Raw genomic sequence first — 23,836 nt, 5'->3', positions numbered from 1 at the left:
CTGTCTGTACTATTGTGATTGAGTTGTAGGATTTCTTTGTATATGCAAGATATCAGTCTTTTGTCAGATACATGGTTTCCAAAAATTTTTTCCCATTGAGTTGGCTGCCTCTTTACCTTTTTGAGAAATTCCTTTGAGGTGCAGAAACTTCTAAGCTTGAGGAGTTCCCATTTATCTATTTTCTCTTTTGTTGCTTGTGCTTTGGGTGTAAAGTCTAGGAAGTGGCCGCCTAATACAAGGTCTTGAAGATGTTTTCCTACATTATCTTCTAGGAGTTTTATGGTACTTTCTTTTATATTGAGATCTTTGGTCCATTTTGAGTTAATTTTTGTGTAGGGGGTGAGGTAGGGGTCCTCTTTCATTCTTTTGGATATGGATATCCAACTCTCCCAGCCCCATTTGTTGAAAAGACCATTATGGCTCAGTTCAGTGACTTTGGGGGCCTTATCAAAGATCAGTCGGCCATAGATCTGAGGGTCTATCTCCGAATTCTCAGTTCGATTCCATTGATCTATATGTCTATCTTTGTGCTAGTACCATGCTGTTTTGGCAACTGTGGCTTTATAATAAGCTTCAAAGTCAGGGAGTGTAAGTCCTCCCACTTCGTTTTTCTTTTTTACAGTGTCTTTAGCAATTCGAGGCATCTTCCCTTTCCAAATAAATTTGATAACTAGCTTTTCCAAGTCTGCCAAGTAGGTTGTTGGAATTTTGATTGGGATTGCATTGAATCTGTAGATGAGTTAGGGTAGAATTGACATCTTAATGACATTTAGCCTTCCTATCCATGAACATGGAATATTTTTCCATCTTTTAAGGTCCCCTTCTATTTCTTTTAGTAGAGTTATGTAGTTTTCTTTGTATAGGTCTTTTACATCTTTGGTTAAGTTTATTCCTAGGTACTTGATTTTTTTAGTTGCTATTGAAAATGGTATCTTTTTCTTGAGTGTCTCTTCAGTTTGTTCATTTCTAGCATATAGAAACATTACTGACTTATGTGCATTAATCTTGTATCCCGCTACTTTGCTAAATTTGTTTATTAGCTCTAGTAGCTGTATCGTCGATTTCTCAGGGTTTTCTAGATATAAGATCATATCGTCTGCAAACAATGACAGTTTTACTTCTTCTTTTCCAATTTGGATGCCTTTTATTTCTTTGTCTCGCCGGATTGCCCTGGCTAGCACTTCCAGCACAATGTTGAATAACAGTGGTGACAGCGGGCATCCTTGTCTTGTTCCTGATCTTAGAGGGAAGGCTTTCAGTCTCTCACCATTGAGTGCTATGCTGGCTGTGGGTTTTTCATATATGCTCTTTATCATGTTGAGGAAGTTTCCTTCAATTCCTACCTTTTGAAGTGTTTTTATCAAAAAGGGATGTTGGATTTTGTCAAATGCTTTTTCAGCATCTATTGAGATGATCAATTGATTTTTCCCTTTCGAGTTTTTAATGTGTTGTAATACATTGATTGATTTTCTTATGTTGAACCATCCTTGCATGCCTGGAATGAACCCCACTTGGTCATGGTGTATGATTTTTTTAATGTGTCTTTGGATTCGAATTGCAAGTATTTTGTTGAGGATTTTTGCATCTATATTCATTAGGGAGATTGGCCGGTAGTTTTCCTTTTTTGTAGCATCTTTGCCTGGTTTTGGTATCAGATTGATGTTAGCTTCATAAAATGAGTTAGGTAGTGTTCCATTTTCTTCAATGTTTTGAAAGAGTTTGCGTAAGATTGGTGTCAGTTCTTTCTGGAAAGTTTGGTAGAATTCCCCTGTGAAGCCATCTGGCCCTGGGCATTTATTTGTGGGAAGATTTTTGATGACTGATTGGATCTCTTTGCTTGTGATGGGTTGGTTGAGGTCTTCTATTTCTTCTCTGGTCAGTCTAGGTTGTTCATATGTTTCCAGGAAATTGTCCATTTCTTCTACATTGTCCAGTTTGTTGCCATACAGTTGTTCATAATATCCTCTTATAATTTTTTTAATTTCTTCAGGATCTGCAGTTATGTCACCTTTTTCATTCTTTATTTTGTGTATATGGGTCTTCTCTCTTTTTGATTTTGTCAGTCTAGCTAGGGGCTTGTCAATCTTGTTGATCTTCTCAAAGAACCAACTTTTGGTGATATTTATCCTCTCTATTGTTTTTTTGTTCTCTATGTCATTTATTTCTGCTTTAATCCTTGTTATTTCTTTTCTTCTACTTGGTTTAGGATTGGTTTGCTGTTCATTTTCTAGCTTCTTCAGTTGATCCGTTAGTTCTTTGATTTTGGCTCTTTCTTCCTTTTTAATATATGCGTTTAGTGCTATAAATTTCCCCCTTAGCACTGCTTTTGCTGCATCCCATAGATTTTGGTATGTTGTGTTCTCATTTTCATTCGTCTCTATATATTTAGCAATTTCTCTTGCTATTTCTTCTTTAACCCACTGATTGTTTAGGAGTGTGTTGTTTAACCTCCAGGTATTTGTGAATTTTCTAAGTCTCTGATGGTTATTGACTTCTAATTGTATTCCATTGTGGTCAGAGAATGTGCTTTGAATAATTTCAATCTTTTTAAATTTATTGAGGCTTGTTTTATGTCCCAGCATATGATCTATTCTGGAGAAAGTTCCGTGAGCACTAGAAAAGTATGTGTATCCTGGTGATTTGGGATGTAATGTCCTGTAGATGTCTGTTAAATCTAATTCATTTATCAGATTGTTTAGGTTTTCAATTTCCTTATTGGTCTTCTGTCTGGTTGATCTATCCATAGGAGAGAGTGATGTGTTGAAGTCTCCCACAATTATTGTGGAAACATCAATTGCTTCCTTTAGTTTTGCCAGTGTTTCTCTCATGTATTTTGTGGCACCTTGATTGGGTGCATAGACATTTACGATTGTTATTTCTTCTTGCTGAATTGCCCCTTTTATTAGTATGTAGTGGCCTTCTTTGTCTCTCAAAACATCCCTGCATTTGAAGTCTATTTTATCTGAGATTAATATTGCTACACCTGCTTTCTTTTGGCTGTAGCTTGCATGAAATATTTTTTTCCATCCTTTCACTTTCAGTTTCTTTGTGTCCCTATGTGTAAGATGAGTCTCTTGTATGCAACATATTGATGGTTCATTTTTTTTGATCCATTCTGCGAATCTATATCTTTTAATTGGGGAGTTTAATCCATTTACATTCAACGTTATAACCGTGAAGGCATTTCTTGAATCGGCCATCTTATCCTTTGGTTTATGTTTGCCATATTTTTCCCCTCGCTCTATTAATATCCTTTATTGTACCCATACCGAATCTCTTTAGTACTGAACCTTTGTCCAAGTCTCTCTGTCCTGTCTTTGTTTCTCTGTCTGTAGGGCTCTCTTTAGTATCTCCAGTAGGGCAGGTCTCTTGTTAGCAAATTCTCTCAGCATTTGTTTGTCTGTGAAAAATTTAAGCTCTCCCTCAAATTTGAAGGAGAGCTTTGCTGGATAAAGTATTCTTGGCTGGGAATTTTTCTCACTCAGAATTTTAAATATATTGTGCCACTGCCTTCTCGCCTCCATGGTGGCTGCTGAGTAGTCACTACGTAGTCTTATGCTGTTTCCTTTGTATGTGGTGAATTGCTTTTCTCTTGCTGCTTTCAGAACCTGCTCCTTCTCTTCTGTGTTTGACAGTGTGATCAGTATATGTCTCGGAGTGGGTTTATTTGGATTTATTTTATTTGGAGTTCGCTGAGCATTTATGATTTGTGTATTTATGTTGTTTAGAAGATTTGGGAAGTTTTTCCCAACAATTTCTTTGAATACTCTTCCTAGACCTTTACCCTTTTCTTCCCCTTCTGGGACACCAATGAGTCTTATATTTGGACGTTTCATATTATCTATCATATCCCTGAGGTCCATTTCGATTTTTTCAATTTTTTTCCCCATTCTTTTATGCTTTCATTTTCCATTTTGTCATCTTCCAGGTCACTGATTCGTTGTCAGCTTCCTCTAGTCTTGTACTATGAGTGTCCAGAATCTTTTTAATTTGGTCAACAGTTTCTTTAATTTCCATAAGATCATCCATTTTTTTATTTAGTCTTGCAATGTCTTCTTTATGCTCTTCTAGAGTCTTCTTGATTTCCTTTATATCCCGTACTATGGTCTCATTGTTCATCCTTAGTTCTTTGAGTAGCTGCTCTAGGTGCTGTGTCTCTTCTGGTCTTTTGATTTGGGCGCTTGGGCTTGGGTTATCCATATAGTCTGGTTTTTTCATATGCTTTATAATTTTCTGTTGTTTTTGGCCTCATGACATTTGCTGAACTTGATAGGGTTCTTTTAGGGTTTGTAGACCTATTGAAGTCCTTATCTCTAATTTATCAGATCTACAGCTTCGTGGAGTACACTTTCTCTAACTAACCAGCAGGTGGCATCCACGAGCCATCTGTTCTCCACAAGCCAGTTCTCCCCTGCTTAGCCTTTTTGGTGAGTGGGGGAGTGAGTCTTGTGGGGCCCAATTGGTGTACCAAGCTTGCGTGTGTAGTTGGTGTTGCCTGCCCTGTATGTGGGGCGTGTTTCTGGGCAGTCGGGGAGGGGGGGTGGCCCTAACAATCAAATCTCCCTGATGATCCTAGAGTTTTAAAGCTGCTGCAATAGTCTAATCCTTCAGTTCAGTCCTGCCACAGTTTGTCTCTGCCACTGACCCACAAGTCCTTGGTATTGGCATATGGCTCCTGAGACTTGCAAATGGGCCCCTCTTCCAGGCTGTGCACCCCGGGTTCTCTGTTGAGGGATGACTGTGCTATGTCACAGGTGAGTGCCGTCCCCCCAGGGCAGTTCTGGGCTGCTGGGCTGTGTAGGGAGGCTCCCAGTCTGCTCAAATGGTGGCTGAATGGGGCTTTGTTAATTCACACTGCTCCACCTTCCCAACTCTGGGACAATCAGCTGAGGTTGCAGGGAAGGCTAATGTCCACGCCCAGTTTTGTGGTGTGTGCCTGTTATTTGAAGCACTTCCGTCACACTGGGTTGTCTGGGGCAGCTCTGGGCTATGGGGCTGGCGATGGGCAGGAGTGTTTCCTGTCCACCAGGATGGTGGCTGTGAGCGGACACCCCACTTTTCTTGGGAAGTTGTGGTGTTTAGTGAATTTTCTCAGCCACTGAATTATTGCCTTTTGTCTCAGAGCTCTCTTAGTTCTGCTCTTGACTTGACGTGCCCAAATTGAAAGTCTTTGAAGCTTTCTGTATTGGGCTTCTTAGAGTAATTGTTTTAGAAAAAGAAAAAAGGATTGAAAAAAAAAAAAGGGCCCTCCTCAGAGATCTAATGGATTATTGAAATGCTAAGAGACAAAGCAACCAGGGCCATTAAGGAAATGTCCACAGGGCAGAGAGATCAGCTTTTCTTAGGGATTTGCATATGCGCCTTAGGGCCTGAGCTCCGCCGTTCCCCTTTCTGTGTTCACCAGAACTCCAAAAATCCTCCGCTTTTATTTTGGAGTTTTTCGTGTTTTTTTTATTTTTCTATGCCTGTCTCCTCTCTGCTGGGCTGGCTGCTCTCAGATTCTCTGGTGTCTGGTCTCAGTCTATCTATGGTTGGAGTCTGGATCAGTAGAATGAGTTTCCGATAAGAGCAGCCACTGCAGTTCTCCCTTCTCCTTCCCGGAGCTGACAGCCCCTCCTCCCACGGGACTGAGCCTGGCAGGGAGGGGCGCGGGTTCCCTGGCCGCAAAAACTTACAGATTTCGCTGATCTCAGCAGTTCAACATTTTCATGAGTGTTGTATGAAGTATGCCCAAAGACAGATTGCTCTGTGGTGTCCAGTCCACGCAGTTCCTGGCTTTCTACCTACTTTCCTGGAGGAGTAACTAAAACATACAGCTCACCAGTCTGCCATCTTGCCCCGCCTCCCTCTCCTAAGTGTCTTTTAATCTATAGGTTTCCCCTCCATTTATTATCTTTTTTTCAAGTTTAAATGTCTTTTTTTAAAAATGCAGTTTTATTGAGATATATTCACACATCATACAAACCATCTGAAGTATACAATCACTGGGTCACAGTATCATCACATAGTTGTGTGTACAACCCCATGATCAATTTTAGAACGTTTCCATTACTCCAGAAAAGAAATAAAAATAAAAAAGAACACCAAAATCTTCCCATACTCCTTATTCCTCCCCCCATTATTGACCCATAGTATTGGTGTAGTACAGTTGTTACTGTTGATGAAAGAGTATTAAAATACTGCTGTTAACTATAGTCCATGGTTTGCAATAGGTACAAACACCTCTATTATTAACTCCTTGTATTAGTGTCATATGTTTGTTCTAGTTCATGAAAGAACTTTTTAATATTTGTACAGTTAATTGTGGGCATTATACACCAAAAGATGCACTGTTATACATTCCTGCGTTTTAACCTCCAACTTTCCTTCTGGTGACATACATGACTCTGAACTTCCCCTTTCCACCCCATTCACACACCATTCAACACTGTTAATTATTCTCACAACAATGTGCTACTGTCACCTCTGTCTATTTCCAAACATTTAAGTTCAACCTAGTTAAACATTCTGTACATATTAAGCAACCTTTCCCCATTCTTTAGCCTCATTCTGTATCCTGGTAACCTATATTGTATGTTTTATGTCTGTGAGTTTACATATTATAATTAGTTCATATCAGTGAGATCATACAATATTTGTCCTTTTGTGTCTCACTTATTTCATTTAACATAATGTCCTCAAGGTTCATCCATGTTGTCGCATACTTCAGGATTTCATTCTTTCTTACTGCTGAATAATATTCCATCGTATGTATATACCACATTTTGTTTATCCATTCACCTGTTGATGGACACTTGGGTTGTTTCCAACTTTTGGCAATTGCTTCTATGAACATTGGTGTACAGATACTTGTGGGCATCCCTTCTTTCAGATCTTCTGGCTATATACCGAGTAGAGGGATTGCCAGGTTGTAAGGCAACTCTATACTTGGCTTCCTGAGAAACCATCAAAACATTGTCCACAGTGGCTGTACCATTTTACATTCCTACCAGCAGTGGGCATAGTGGTCCTCTTCACATTCTCTCCAACACTTGTAATTTCCTGTTTGTTTAATAGTGGCCATTCTGATAGGTCTGAAATGATATCTTACTGTGGTTTTGATTTGCATTTCCCTAATAGTGAAGCTGAGCATCTTTTAATGTGCTTTTTAGCCATCTGTATTTCCTCCTCAGAAAAATGTTTATTCATGTCTTTTGCCCATTTTTAAATGGGTTTTTGTCTTTTTATTGTTGAGTCGTAGGATTTCTTTATATGTTCTGGATATCAAACCATTATCAGATACATGGTTTCCAAATATTTTCTCCCATTGAGTGAGCTGTTTTTTCACCCTTTTGACAGTCCTTTGAAGCACTGAAGATAAGATTTTGAGGAGTTCCCATTTATCTATTTATTCTTTCGTTGCCTGTGCTTTGGGTGTAAAGTCTCGGAAACTACCGCCTATCATTAGATCTTGGAGATGTTTCCCTATATTTTCTTCTAGGAGTTTTATGGTATTGGTTCTTATGTTTAGGTCTTTGATACATTTTGAGTTAATTTCTGTATATTTTTGTATATATGTAAACATGAATTGATACTAACACTTCCAATTCCAATCTAACATCTTTGGGTTCTTTTAGCCTTCCCCCTTTCTATGTTTGTAAATTCTTTCTCAGACAGTGAGAAACCTGGTTCCATTTATTTTAAATATATTTATCATTTCCTCAGTCAATTAAGTTATTTGTTCAGTGTGAGATAGGGGTCCTCTTTCATTCTTTTGGTTATGGATATCCAGTTCTCCCAACACCATTTATTGAAGAGACTGTTCTGTCCCAGTTGAGTGGGCTTTGGAGCCTTGTCAAAAATCAATTGTCCATAGATATGAGGATCTATTTCTGAACTCTCAATTTTATTCCTTTGATCAATATGTCTGTCTTTATGCCAGCACCATGCTGTTTTGAACGCTGTGGCTTTATAATATGCTTTAAAGTCAGGAAGCATGATTCCTCCCACTTCATTGTTCTTTTTCATCAGTTCAGAGAACTCTTTCTCACTCTTCTTTTTAATAGCTACATTGAATTCTGTTGTTTGCACATGCTGTTATTTATTTAACTAGCCTTGAGGTTATTGCAAATATTTTGCTGTTGTAAGACTACTGCAGTGAATAACTTTGTCCAAATTTTGTTTCAATTTATGCAAGTGTATCTTCATAGTAAATTTTTAGAAGAGGGATTATTAAATCAAAGGGTAAATACCTATGTGGTTTTGTCAGATATTGCCAAGTACCCTCCACAGTAGTTGGACCATAATTCTCTCCTATCAGCACAAAGTATGAGAGTGCCTGTTTTCCCACAACTTTGCTTAACAAAGTATTTTGTCAAGTTTTTCATTTGTTTGTTTTAAGGCTTAAGCTTTTACTTTGAGTGAGATGCTTTTGCATAGAGGAGTTACATATTCTGGTTTATGTTTTTAATAGGATCACTTTATTTGTGCTGTTGAAAGTAGTCTGAAGGCAGGGCAAAGGCAGAGGCAGAGAGACCATTTAGGAGGCTCTTAGCTTCCACTGATAATACCAGCCTATATCAACTACCATTATAATGTTTGCCAAATGGTGAATATCATTTCTGTCATTCCTTCTACATTTATTAATTGGTATTGGACCGTAAAAAAGAGCTTTCCCTTTGTATGTATGTGTGTATTTCATTATGGACTAATTAGCTCCTATTTGATTTAATGGTTATAATCTGGCACTCTCATTTTATTTTATATCTATCTATCTGTCTATCTGTCTATCTATCTATATTTTATTGAGATTGTTCACATACCATACAACTATCCAAAGATCCAAAGTGTACAATCAATTGCCCATGGTACCATCATACAGCTGTGCATCCATCAACACAATTTTTTTTTCAATTTTTAGAACATTTTCATTACTCCAGAAAAGAAATAAGGACAAAAAGGGAACTCAAATCCTCCTATACCCCTAACCATGCCCCCCTCTATTATTGACTCATAGTTCTGGTATAGTGCATTTGTTACTGTTGATGAAAGAATGTTAAAATACTACTAACTGTAGTATATAGTTTGTAATAGGTATATTTTTTTTTCCTAAATGCCTGTCTATTATTAACTTCTAGCTATAGTGTCATACATTTGTTCTAGTTTGTGAGAGAGATTTCTGGTATTTGTATAGTTAATCATGGACATTGTCCACCGCAAGATTCACTGTTTCATACATTCCCATCTTTTAACCTCCAGCTTTCCTTCTGGTGACATATGTGACTCTGAGCTTACGTTTTCACCACCTTCACACACCTTTTAGCACTGTTAGTTATTCTCACAACCTACTACCATCACCCCTGTCCATTTCCAAACATTTAAGTTCACCCTCGTTGAACATTCTGCTTATAATAAGCAAACACTCTCCATTCTTTAGCCTCATTCTATATCCTGTTAACTTATATTTCATGACTATGAGCTTACCTATTATAATTAGTTCCTATCAGTGAGACCCTGCAATATTTGTTCTTATGTGTCTGTCGTATTTCACTCAATATAGTGCCCTCAAGGTTTCTTCATCAACCCATTTCTTTTAAGATGGTTTTGTTCACACACCATACATTCCATCCTAAGTAAACAATCATTGGTTCCCTGTGTAGTCACATATTTATGTATTCAGCACCATCGCCACTATCTATATAAGGACATCTCCGTTTCTTCTACAAAGAAGGAGGAAGAGTCAAAGAGGGCAGAGAGACGAAAGAAAAAGAAAAGAGAAAAAAGAAAGAAAAAAACAACAAAACTTGACAGCTTGAAAGCAACAAAAGGAAAGACAGCATTAACCTAAAGTAGAATAAAGAGTCAGACAACATCACCAATGCCAGGAGTCCCATACCCTTCCCCTATTCCCCACCCCCCCATATGTGTTTAGCTTTGGTATATTGCCTTTGTTACATTAAAGGAAGAATAATACAATGATTCTGTAAATTATAGTCTCTAGTTTGCATTAATTGCATTTTCCCCCCAATCCCACCCTATTTTTAACACCTGGCAATGTTGACATTCATTTGTTCTACCTAATATAAAAACATATTTATACCTTTTATTATAATCGTTGAGCACCCTAAGTTTCCCTGAGTTACACAGTCCCAGTCTTTACCTTCATCTTTTGTTCTGGTGTCCCACATAGTCCCAACCCTCCTCTTTCAACCATACTCACAGTCATCTTTGTTCAGTGTACTTACATTGCTGTGCTACTATCTCCAAAAATTGTTTTCCAAACCTCTCACTCCTGTCTTTTCCCTTCTGTCTGTGGTGCTTCCTTTAGTGTTTCCTGTAGAGCAGGTATCTTGTTCACAAACTCTGTCATTGTCTGTTTGTCAGAGAGTATTTTAAGTTCTCCCTCATATTTGAAGGATAGTTTTGCCGGATATAGGATTCTTGCTTGGTGGTTTTTCTCTTTCAGTATCTTAAACATATCACCCCACTTCCTTCTTGCCTCCATGGTTTCTATTCAGAAATCTGTACATAGTCTTATCAGGCTTCCTTTGTATGTGATGGATTGCTTTTCTCTTGCTGCTTTCAGTATTCTCTCTTTATCTTTGATGTTTGATAATCTGATTATTAAGTGTCTTGGCATAGGCCTATTCAGATCTATTCTGTTTGGGGTATGCTGCACTTCTTGGATCCGTAATTTTATGTCTTTCATAAGCGATGGAAAATTTTCATTGATTATTTCCTCTATTATTGCTTCTGCCCCTTTGCCCTTCTCTTCTCCTTCTGGGACACCAATGACATGTACATTCTTGCTTTTCATTTTGTCCTTAAGTTCCCGGAGTTGTTGCTCATATTTTTCCATTCTTTTTTCTATCTGTTCATTTGTGTGTATTCTTTCAGGTGCCTTGTTCTCCAGTTCCTGAATGTTTTATTCTGCTTCCTGAGATCTGCTGTTGTATGTTTCCATTGCGTCTTTCATCTCTTGTGTTGTGCCTTTCATTTCCATAGATTCTGCCCATTGGTTTTTCGAACTTCAATTTCTACCTCATGTATGCCCAGTGTTTTCATTATACAGTTCATTTCTTTCGCCATATCTTCCCTAAACATTTTGAATTGACTTATTATTAGTTGTTTCAATTCCTGTATCTCAGTTGAAGTGTAAGTTTGTTCCTCTGACTGGGCCATAACTTTGTTTTTGTCAGTGTAGGTTGTAGTTTTCTGTTGTCTAGGCATGGTTTCCTTGGTTACTCCAGACAGGTTTTCCCAGACAAGAATGGGCTCAGGTCCCAGAAGGAAGACCTATTCAGTTTCCAGTTTCCCTGGGGGTGTGTCTTAGAAAATTGGTACATCCTGTGATGCCTCGGGGCACTGTGCTCTTCTGCCTAGCAGGTGGTGCCTGTCAGCCTGTAACTCCAGACTGGTGTAAGGAGGTGTGGCCTGTGGCTATTTTCCCCCAGGCTGTGGCGTCTGGTTCTGAATGGAAGGTGGGTAGTAGAGCTGGGCCCCACCCCTTCTTAGGGAAGATGAACCTCTAGGGAGAGGGCATTAGCATTTGAGTAGACTCTGCCTGTGCTATCTCCACCTTTATCTGGGTCAGAGCTCTGGGAACTGAAAATGGCTGAGACTTTCTCCACTGAGCTGAAACAGGGACAGAAAGCCCCCTTCAGGGCCTGTCCATGGCCACCCTCTGGCTCTCCAAGGTCAGTTGTCACCCAAAGCCTCTGTCTGCTTGTTGGGGATTTGTAGCTCCTAGCAAGCAGTCCACGCTTGTTAATTAAAACCCCAGTTGGAGCTCAGCTGAGCTATATTCGCTTGCTGGGAGAGTGCTTCTTTCTAGCACCACAAGGCTTTGCAGCTTGGGCTGTGGGGAGGGGGGCTTCCAACTTGGATCCACAGTTTTTACTTACGATTTTATGCTGCAATCTCTGGCGTTTCTCCCAATTCAGGTTGTTGTGTGATGAGTGGATGGTCACATTTGTTTCCCTGTAATTATTCTGAACTATTTACTAGTTGTTCCTGGTTGTTTATTAGTTTTTCCAGGAGGACTGACTAGCTTCCAGTCCTGTCTATGCTGCCATCTTAGATCCTCCCTCTCTCATTTTATTTTGATGCTCAGATTTTCCAAGATTTGACCAGTGGGAGTCCATTCTCATTGGCTGTTTTGTCCTTTCAGCATATTCCCATCATTCTTTGAGCATTTTCTTACTCTCTGACACACCATGATTTTCCAGGCTTATCTTGCACTTTCCCTGTCTCAGCTCTAGAATCAACCATTTCTTCAAGGAGTTATTTAGTGGACTTCCATTTAGTAGAGGATGGTGTTTAGTAACTGAGATCTAGGCACTCAGTGTTTTCATTGCTATTGGGATATTATTACTTCTGAGACTTCTCAGCAGACGGAACTAGGAAATATATGTCTTTGTATATGTATGCACATATACAAACATCTATAACTATATCAGTCTGTCTATATTTTTTAAAACATGAATTCATGCTAATACTTCCAATTCCAATCTAATATCTTCGGGTTCTTTTAGCCTTCCCCCTTTCTATGTTTGTAAATCCTTTCTCTGACAGTGAGAAACCTGGCTCCATTTATTTTAAATATATTTATCATATCCTCAATCAATTAACTTATTTGTTCAGTGTAATTGCTCTCCCAACCACTCAGGCTGCCTCTTCCACCTGCCACTCTTAATCCCCTCCCACCACCCCATTTCTTGGTGGCTAGGGCATGGCAGTACCTCTACTGGGCAGCCCTCTCTCTTGCACTATCCTGCTTCCTTGGACACCAGGCACATTGCTGCACATGACGATGCACAACACCCCATCATGCTCATTATTTTGCCTCCTCAAAAGTTGACATTACTGTGTGGGAGGTATAGGGAAAGAGAGGAAAGATTGGAAGGGAAGGAAAAATGGGAGAGAAGGGGACAGGAAGCTATATTACAGATATATATATATATATATATATATATATATATATGTAACAGAGTAAAAGGCAGCTGGCTTTATTCTTGCAATGCAGGTGGTAGGGAGGAGCAGGATGTGAGGATCTCCTGGCTGAAAGGGCCCTGGGGCTGCTCCCTCACGAGCTGTCACTGAGTACACAGGTCCCCTGGAGAGGTGCTCAGCCAGCAGCAGGCTAAGGCTAAGCCTGAGGCCTGGCATAGTCTCCCTCCTCTGCAGCCCAACCCACCTTTACCTCGACTCTGGGTCCCTCATATTTTGAAAACAGAGCTGACAGGAGTTGCTGATAGATTGGTTACAGACAGTGAGGAAGAGAAGTAAACAATGACTCCAAGGTTTTTGGCCTGAGCAGCTGGGAGAAGGGAGTTTCCATCCTCTGAGCTGAGGATGAAGCAGTAGGAGGTTTGGGGGCTGATCATGAGCTCAGTTTTAGATGTGTTAAGTTTGAGATGCCTTTTAGACATCCAAGAGGAGATGCCAAGTACTTAGTTGTGTACATGCATCTTGAGGTGTAGGTTGGAGATGTATGTTTGGGAATCTGTGGCAAATAGATGCTATTTAAAGCTGTGAGCTCAGCTGATGTTACAAAGGGAGTGAAAATAGAAACATTTATGCTAAGCCCAAGGACAATTTCTTGTTAGGGAGATGAGGAGCAACCAGCAAGGTAGAATCAACCGGTAAGGTGAGAGGAAAACTTGGTAAGTGGGTATTTTGGAAGCCAAGTGAGGAAAACGCTTCAATTGATATGAAAGGGTCATCTGTGTCAAATGCTGCTGACAGGTAAAATAAGATGAAGACTGTGATTTTACCACTGAATTTTGCAATGTGGAGGGTTACTGGTGACATTGATAACAGTGTTGTGTGTGTGTGTGTGTTGGGAGAGCTTGAAAGGAAAAAGGTTCAGGAAAGAATGGGAGGAAAGAAATGAGAGACAGCTGGTATGGCAAACTCTTTCAAGCAGTTTCAGCCTATAAATAAGGTACATAGTCTCAGTCATCCACTTATATGTTTGTTGGCTCAGCAGCTGAGTTTAAGGTAGTCATTTTCTGAGAATTGTGTGAATAACCTGCCATTAGAGATACATATAAAAGTTTTTGCTATGTACTATTTTGTTTTAGGTTGGAGAAATGTATCTGTCATTGGCCAAGTTAATAATAGACTGGCAAGGTAGTTCTTATGCATGCGGAGTGTAGAAATCACCTGGGCAGTTTCAGTGCCTTTCTAATAGGTAGGGAGCACAAAGGAGAAGCTAGATGTGGAAAACTCTTCAAAGTACTTGAAGTTCTAAAAGTGTTAGAGAAAATAGAAACTTTACATATTTACAGTAATCAGTATTTTTTTGGCCTTTCCACCTTCTTGACCCTTCTCTAGAAAAAGTGTTCAGTCCAGTCTACTGAAGAATATTTTCTATGCCTATGTATTTCTTATTTTACAATGAAACTTCATTAGAAAACTGGGATATGGTTAGATTTGCTTTAATATATTTCATAGTTCAGGTGAGTGGGTTCTTTATTATTTAGACAGAAAATTTGTTGTAGTCTTAGCCTAAGGTATGGATAGCAAGTGCGCAATACATGTCCTGCCATATTCCCCTCCTGTCACAACTGCTGATCAACCACATAACTTTTTCCTGATGAACTCAGATGTAATCTCAGAATTCTTTTCAATAATGTTCCAGAAAGTCACTACCCATTAGTCCAAGATGGTGTATATATGAAATCTGTTTTTAAATCCCTGGTAGAAGGGTTTAGATCACAAGATAAAAGTTATGTAGAAAACAATACATAAATTAGAAATCAGGTATGAATTGGTTGTCATTTACACTGTTAGAGTTTATCAATAATATAATGAGAGACCCTAAGAGAGAGCTGCTATAGGATACAGTGCTGATTATTTTGTCAAAACACTGAAATGACAATTGATCTCTATTCTTTTGTCCAAAGATTCTACTTTGTTTGCTGAACTTGGTTATATTATGGACGCTGATGAATTGCAATTGGATGCAGTAAATGAAACTTATGTAAGTATTTAGTAGAAATATTGAATAGTGTGATATTTAATATTGATTCTAATTATTGCAAATAGATTTCAGGACAACAGATTCAGGGTAGTAATTTAAGTGTAAACAACTTTTACTGTTAAATATAAACATTGATAGCTATTTTATAGTCAGTAAATGTAGGATTGTAGAAATTGCATTGGTCTTGGTATGAGATGACTTTGGCCCCAGGTGTGGATGACCTTGGAAAAGTCACTTAATTCCCTACTTCTTGTCTTTCACAGGCATTTTTCTGCTTAAAGGAAAGAGTATTATGTTAAGGGGTATATATGAGGGAGGAAGATGAGACATGGACCCAGTCAAGTAACACTTACATCTTCCTTTTTAAAAGTTATGTATCCTTAGTGTAGAAAGCTCTGAAAATTATGTCCTCACTTTTTGTCTTTGGTGGTTAGAGGCCTTTTAAAAAGCTACTATTATAAGACTTTTGAGTCCTCAAAAATATCTTAAATTTTCTTTTTTTTTTCTTTTCTGGATTAGTACTTAAGAAGCTGTTTGGTCTATAGAACTCTTATTTTGTCTTATTCTTTAGTGAATGAAGTACTGTTTCACCTGGGAGGTAATTCAAATAAGCAGAGTGATTTTATATGCACATCAGTCATTTTTATCACTTTTATCATTTTTATCATTTTTAATATTTATCATGTTTATCATTTTTAAGCTCCTGTTACCCTCAGTACAAAAATATGTAATGATTGCTTAGTGATTTTCAGAATTTCCTCAAAGAATGATTTAGCAGTTCTTTTGCTATGACTCAATAGAAGAGAGTGAAACACATGGAAATTTTTTTAAATCAGTGCATGAGATTTTAATGGTTTCATTTAATTTATAAGATGCTTTAAAATGTGGTCTATTGATTGAATTGGCTTAATATTGGCTGGTTGCCTAAGTAGTTGATATTCTTTCATACCCGATAGAACCTTAAGCCATAAAGAGATAGTGTGATGCATTTGAAAGATTCAGGGAAATATGGGTTTTATTTAATAACCTAATATCTTGTTACCATGCAAAGTCACTTGGTCTTTCAATTCATCAGTTTTTCTATTATAAAATGAAGGGATTGATTTAGATGATCTCTGAGGGCCCTTTTTAGCTTTAGCATTGTGTCATCCTTCCATGAAGTAGCAGAATTTCCCATAAGTAATTGAAGAGGCGGAGTACATAAGTGCCAATATGTTTCACTTTACATGAAATGGGTCTGTTAGATTTCCAACCAGATGACGTTTTTATGCCGTAAAGTTATATGATGTTTTTGGCTGAAGATTGAGTCAGAGGGATCTGTGAAATAGACCATGTCCACATGTTAAAAAGTATTGCTAGCACTCAGGCAAGCATCCCTGCTGAATTTACTGACTAAGAAAGCTTAAAGATTTTTTTGTTGCTGAAAGTATTTTTTGATGTGTAGATTCTAATAAAAGAAAAAAGTGAAGGAGATTGATTTTAAAAGAATTCTTTCATTACTTAAGTAGCTTTTTATTTCATGTGAACTTCCACATATTCTGTTTATAAAACATGCCAATCTTTATTCAGTAAGAGGCAATGTGATAAAAACGGTTTTCCTTCTCTCCAGACTCTTGTTGGCATTTATCACCAAAAATAAACCAAGTAATAGACATTTTGAAATGATAATATTGTTCTAGAAATTATTAGCAAATGGTTAATAACTGATAAATTAATCTTTGCTGTTTGCCTGAGGCTTACTTCTCTATTGTTTCTTTTTTTATTTCTGTCAATTAAGTTAATATTGATTGTGTTTTGACTTAATTGCATTGTTTACATATTAAATTTGCTTTTCTTCTTGTCTCTTGTAAACCCAGAGACTTTAAAACAGAACTGCTTGGTACCATGTTGATCTCAGACTCACACGAAGTCTCTGAAATCATGTGGCAGTTCCTTACGTATATTGTATAAAGTGGTGATGCAGATGATCCAAACTATGCTTAAGTACAAAAATTATCACTTTAAATGAAAAGGAACTAATGGAACCCCTCCAAAAAGTTGGTTGACCCTTGTTTGAGAAACTTAGTTTTATCTTCTATGATTAAAAAAGATTATTAATGAAAGTAGTATCTGTTTATTTTAGAAATTTGAAAAGTACAGAAGGGTAGAAAAAAGAAAATTACCCGTATTCTCATAGATCTCTTCCTTCTTTTATAACCATTTTTAATATGTTGGTATATTTGAAGTTTCAGTTAGTCTCTTTATGATTCCTGCATGTCTTTTGGATGCATCTATAGTCTTTCCATCGTATATACAGATGATGTTATGAATAGACATTTGTTTTGACTTGTTTTCCTTAATGGTGATGGGAAAACTTATTTTGCTGGTTTACCGTTATGACAGAAAACACCACATTTTGTGACTCTTGTGATAATGTCACCACAGAAAAGAATGAAACTGACTAAATCTTTAAGGTATTGAGTCTGTTACTTCCTTTCTAGTTGTCACTGCTGTGTTCCAAATAATTGAATTGGTTTATCTCTAGACTTTCCAATATGCATTCTCAAGATGAACTTTTTGCCTTATAAATTCTTTTTACTGGGTTGGTTAATAGCAAGTATTTTATTTATGGAAAATTGTGTTTGATTTCAAGATTTATATATTTTATTCTACTAATATTCTTTTGCTGATTTGAAACCTACAGGAAACCAATTTTGATAGTCTTGATTTTGATTTGGATTTGATGCCTTGGGACTCAGGCATTTGGAGCATCAACAACCAATTCTGTACAGGTAATGATGTATTTCATTGGTAAAAGTTTTAAACGGATTCATTTTATTTTGCAGTTTGGTAATACTCAAAATTAGGAGGGGTTATTTGGTTACTTTGGTAGGTTAAAAGATTCCAGGGACTAGGTATCCATACACTTCTGGTGTGGCAATGTATAAGTAAATTTCTTGCCAAAATGGATGTAAAGAATCATGGTTATGTTTCAGAAGCATAATGAATGATTAAAGAATTCATATCAGAAATAGAAATATTGATTTTAAATTATAAATAATACCTCTATAAGATATTTATCTACCTAGGAACCAGGTAGGGTTGGGTAATTAGAGGAAAGAGGCTTGGGTTACCAGAACCTAGGAGCTTGGAGGAAAGGTCCCATGTATTTCATACACAGACTTCTGAGGAGGAGGAGTTAGTGTTGGGCTGATGCTAGTATCTTTAAGGGGGGCCTTATGAGGTGGGGTTTGGATGTGCTGAAAGAAGCTGTAACCTCAGGCAAACTGCTGCTGCTGGGGTGAAGTTAACAGGAGGATGAAGAAAGCCTGTCTCCTTCTAACAACCTTCTAGTATCCCCTATTGACAGACCCCAAAAGGAGGCCAGCTGGGAAATGTATTAATTTGCATGATAGACTACAGGAGGTGAATTTTGAGTTGAGACACAATGGATAAATACTAGCACATTCACCCATCTAAATTGCGATCCTCCCCACCCCTGCACTTCATATTCCTCTTCTTTCTATGTATTCATTTATCTTGCTTGTTGCCTTTCTTCTGTCATAAATATGGGCTCCACAGTTCAATGTTCTGGTAACTATTTTTGTGTAACAAACTACTATAAAACTCAGTGGCTTAACAACCATCATTTTATTATGCTTGTGGAATCTGTGAGTCAGGAGTTTGGAGAGGGTACAGAAGAGATCTTGGCTCTCTCCACAATATCCAGACTTCAATTGGGAATATTTCTTGAAGGCTGGAGGGCCTAGAATCATCTTGAGATTTCTTTACTCCCATGTTTCTTGCTGGGCTGGGATGTTTTGAAGACTAGGACTGCCAATGGGAGTGCCTACACCTGGCCTTGCTGTGAAGTTTGGCTTCCTCACAGCATTGTGGTCTCAGGGTAGCTGGTCTTCAAGGGCTCTAAGCATGATTGTTCCAGCAAACAAGGTGGAAGCTGCATTGCTTTATGTGAGCCAGCCTGGGAATTCACTAAGTGTCACTTTGATACTCGATTAATTGATTTAGGGTGAAGGGAAATAAACACTACTTGTTGATAGAGAAGTAGCAAGATGACACTGTAGATCATGAGAGAGAGTAGATATTTTGCAGCTAACTTTGGAAAACACAGTTTGCTGTAGAAATTTTCCTCCCATTCCCCAACCCCTGTTATAGTCTTGACACTTAGGACCACTGCCTGGCACATAGTTGCTCAATACATTTTTATTGAATAAAATTAAAAGTTCAAAAGATATGAAAATTTTTATAAGTTTTAATTATATTATCAAAAATGCTTTCCAAAAGAATTCTTTTTCTTATTTTTAAAAATGTATTGACTCTCCTTATTTTTTGTATATGGTATAATATTCAAAAGGTTCAAAAGTCTACAGAGTAGAAAAATATTTCTTTCCACCCTTGTTCCTCAGCCAAAAAATTCTGCTTCCCACAGACAACCACTGTTCCAATTTCTTAATGTTTATCCTTCCAGAGAATCAGTGCAGATGTACATACACATATATAATTTAATACACAAATGGAAGTGTACTATATACTCTATTCTGCATCTTGAATTTTTCACTTAATGATGTATTTTGGTTTACCTTAGCATCCATATCTGATTGAAAATTTTTTTTTTAATTAGAGCAGTTGTAGGTTTAGAGAAAAATCATGCAGGAAGTACAGAGTTCCTTGCTCGCACACACAGTTTTCCCTATTATTAACATTTTGCATTAGTGTGGTACATTTGTTACAAATGATGAGACAATATTAAAATTGACTAAATTTTAAGAGTAGATTTTACCTTCTTTATTGTTCATTTTAATCTGAATTTATATTGTCCAGTGGGAAAATTTTACTTCATGTTTTTCAGTTAAAGATATTAAGGCAGAACCTCAGCCACCACTTTCTCCAGCCTCCTCCAGTTGTTCAGTTTCATCTCCTCGGTCAGTAGACTCTTACTCTTCAACTCAGCATGTTCCTGTAAGTAACCAATATGTTACAAAAACTTTGGTTATAGTGCTATTTAGAAAATATATATATGGGGGACAGTTAGTATTTATTAAGTGCTTCTTATCAGCCTGGTATTTTACAGTTACTATATCATTTAATTCTCAGAAATCTGAGACTCTTTTAGAAGATACCTCTGCTAAGGATTGTGAAGTTGGGAGGCAGAGAGGCCACTAAATCCTGTTGACTTAATTCAGGTGAGATGATGATAGTCTGGCAGGGGAAAAGAAGTTGAATCCTAAAGCTATTATAAACTTAATGGAATCACCAGAATTTAGTAATGGACTAGATGTAGAAACTGAAGGAATGAAGATATCTCAATTTATGGCAGAAAAATATACTGAAAAGTTAATTTAATTTTTCTACTTAGATTTTTCCCTTTCCCCATTCCAAAAGAACCTAATCCTGCTAAGGTACTGGCCTCAGGGAAGAGAGCAGAAGCATTCTTAAGGAAAGAACTACCAGGCTCAGCCCATTCAAGAGTGTAATATATATGAGCCAAATATGGCCTCTGTGAAGTGGTCCTGTGTGTTGCTTACTTCTTCAAAATAGCCTGAGTCCATTAGAAAAGTCTGCTAGTGCCAAACTCATATTCTTACACATCCAACTGTTTCACAACTAGCCCAAATAAGCCATTTAGAGTTAGCCTGTTTAGCATTTCTCATGAAACTTTGCCCAATGTCTTCTCTCAATTGATAAGCTAAGACCCTGCATTTATAAGGCCCCACACTGCATCAGCCCCTCAGAGCTCTCTGGCCCAGAGGCTCCTACTGTGCTGACTCTACCCTTGCCTAGACATGTAAGCACAGCCTACCCTTCCTTTCTTCTCTCCCCCAAGAGTATGTGGGCCCTCTGGTGGCTGCCTTGCCCTGTGTCTTCTGGAAGGTGTCCTGCTATGAGGGGCTTCCCCTCATGCAAACCTGTCAGAGCATCACCCCAATAAGTACCTTGTATGTTATTGCCATCTTGTTCAACTTTGAAATCATTGAATTTAAATTCTCTACAAAGGGATTGTGTATAGCAATTCTGAATTGAAAGGGTAGTCTATGTTCTATGACTCAGGAGTTATAAAAACAGACAATCTTAAGTTCTTCCATGTCCTCAAAAAATGTATATTCTAATAGAGAGTATAGCAAGGGGGAAGACAGTAAGACAATAAACCAGAAAATACCGGATACTATAAGGTATAATGAAACAGATGGAAAAGAATAAAGTTTTGAAGGCAAGACGGTAGGGGAAGACTAACAACTTTAAATCAACAGGATTTAGCTGGCCTGCCTGCCTTCCACCTTCCCAATCCTTAGCACAGGTATCTTCTAAACGTTTTAAGAGATCTTCCATAATCACAATTTTTACTCTATCAGTCCTCTGTTTAAAACTTTTTAATGACTTCCCAACCCCTACAAGGATGAAATTTGAATTCCCAATGTACTATTGCCCTCCATAATCTGGCCTCTGCTTACCTTTCTAGTCTTGTTTCTTGCTAAACTTTCCTGCCTTCCCACTCCCCTTTGCTTTAGTTTTGTGAGAGCTCCTGCTAAAGAGCTCCTAAGCTCTCAATCAATCTCATTCAGCAACTGTGTTAAGCACTGTTCAAACACTAACAGTGAGCAAGAACAGTGAGATTTCTGCTCTTAGGTTTTTGTGTGCTCTTCCTTTTCCTTGGAATAGCCCCATTTTTCCCTCACTTGGAAAACGCCTACTCATCCTTTAAGACCCAGTTCAAAATCACTTCCTTTGCAATGCTTTTATCTGATTGCCACTGTTGGAAATTCTCTGTGGTCCTCACTTTCTCCAAATGATTTAATTTTTAAAAACTTAGTTTAATTTTGAAGTCAAAAGTATATAATAAGCTATTTTTAAAGAAGCCTGGTTCCTATCCTTGTCTTTTCCACCCTTACTTTTACAGAAAAGGTAGCATACTATATACCTGTTGTACCTTGCTTTTTAAACTTAGCTGTATATCTTAGAGATAACTCCAATTTCAGTGTATAGAATCCTCATTCCTTTTTATGACTGCATAGTGTTCCAGTATAAGGATATATCATACTTTATTCAATGATTTCCTTATGAATGAATATTTATTGTGTTTTCAGTCTTTTCTGGACTCATAATGCTGCAGTAAATCACTTTGTACATATGTCACTTCATATTTTTGCCAAGATACCTTTGAGATATATTCTGAGAAATGGGATTGCTGAGACCAGGGTAAATACATGTGTACCTTTTGCTAGATAGTCCCATATTTCCCACTTTAATGAGGGTTTTGGTTTGCTAAACCTGCAGAAATGCAATATACCAATAATTGGGTTGGCTTTTAACAATGGGGATTTATATTAAGTTACAAGTTACAATTCTAAGGCTGTAAAAATATACAAATTAAGGCATCAACAAGAGGATACCTTCTCTCAAGAAAGGCTGCTGGCATCTGGGGTTCCTCTGTCACATGAGAAGGCACATGATGATGTCTGCTGGTCCTTCTCTCCTGGTTTCTGGTTTCAGTGGCTCTCTCTCTCAGCTCCTGTGGGTCCTTCTTGCTTCTCTGGATGTTTCTCTGCTGTCTCTCCAAATGTTTCTGCCTTTTATCCTCTCATAAAGGACTCCAGTGAAGGATTAGGACCCACCTTGAGTGGGCTGGGACACATCTCAAGTGAAACAACCTAATCAAAAGGTCCCACTCACAATAGGTCTGCACCCACAAGAATGGATTAAAAAAACATGGTCTTTTCTGGGGTACATAACAGCTCCAAACCAGTATAGAGGGTTTTATAGTTTTGCATTCCCACTGGGAGTAGGTAAGAGAGCCTATTTTCCCATCATCACTACACAGTATGTTTTATTTTGTATTTCTTTTATTATGTGTGTTTGAGCATCTTTTCATGTGTCCTATGTTTGAATTTCTTTATGAACTGTCAGTTCAAACTTTTTGCCCACTTTTCTATTTTGTCATGTTGGTCTTTTTCCCCTCATTTTTTTTTCCTTTTTTTTTTTTTTTTTAATTGTGGAATATAACATATTTACATTGAAGTGATAACTTTCCAAGTGAAATTTAACAATTAGCAAATTTCAAAGAATATTATGGGTTACTTTATAACATATATGCAAAAAGGATAACTTTCGAAGTATGATTTAAAAAGTAGTTATAGCAGAAATTTCAAAGAATGTTAGAGGTTACAGTTCCACCATTTCAGTTCTTTCTTTCCTTCTAGCTATTCTAATACCCTAGCAACTAAGAAAAAGAAAATTAAATAGAGATTCAGTATTCATAACCCTTTGTTAAATTCTGTCTTGTCTATTGCTTCCCTTTCTCTAGTTTAAACACTTTCCTGATCTTCAGAGAGGTCTAGGCAGTGACCACCCTAACTTGTTCATGTTGAAAAGGGGTGTCGACATTGTGGGAAAGGGGGGTACAGCTGGTTGATGTTATTGAAGAGGCTGTTGCCTCTTGGTTTGGGGACTTAGGCATAGGTGTTCTCTGGAGGATTTAAGTTTCTGAAGAATAAACTTAGTGAGTGAAACTTTTATAGAGTCACCTGGGTATTCTTTAGGGTTTTGGGGACTACTGTTGACTTGGGCTTATCATACTGTGACCATTTGGGATATCTGGCTGAAGCTTGCTTAGAAGTAACTTCCATGACAGCCTCTCAACTCTATTTGAACTCTCTTAGCCACTGAAACCTTTTGTTGCCTTTCTTTCCCCCTCTTTGGTCAAAAAGGCATTCTCAACCACGTGATGCCAGGGTCAGGCTCATTTCCGGAATCCATGTCCCATGTTGCCAGAGAGACTCACTGACCTGGGGGTGGGTGGGTTCTATCCCACGTCAGGGGGAGGGTGATGAATTTATTTGCAGAGTTGGGCTTAGACAAAGTCCACATTTGAGCAAT

General features: G+C 37.9%; 1 protein-coding gene across 1 annotated transcript in view; it reads left to right on the top strand.

Annotated features, from left to right (window-relative positions):
* The window catches only part of ATF6 (activating transcription factor 6), a 311,275-nt gene that overhangs the window by 15,170 nt on the left and 272,269 nt on the right, over positions 1-23,836 (top strand). Inside the window, 3 exon segments of the mRNA XM_037807081.1 lie at positions 14,889-14,965; positions 17,649-17,736; positions 19,815-19,924. Of these exon segments, the coding sequence (XP_037663009.1) occupies positions 14,889-14,965; positions 17,649-17,736; positions 19,815-19,924 (275 nt within the window).

This window comes from Choloepus didactylus, chromosome 2 (assembly GCF_015220235.1).
Source record: "Choloepus didactylus isolate mChoDid1 chromosome 2, mChoDid1.pri, whole genome shotgun sequence".
NCBI classification, from domain to species: Eukaryota; Metazoa; Chordata; class Mammalia; order Pilosa; family Megalonychidae; genus Choloepus; species Choloepus didactylus.
This window is presented reverse-complemented; position numbering and strand designations above follow the sequence as displayed.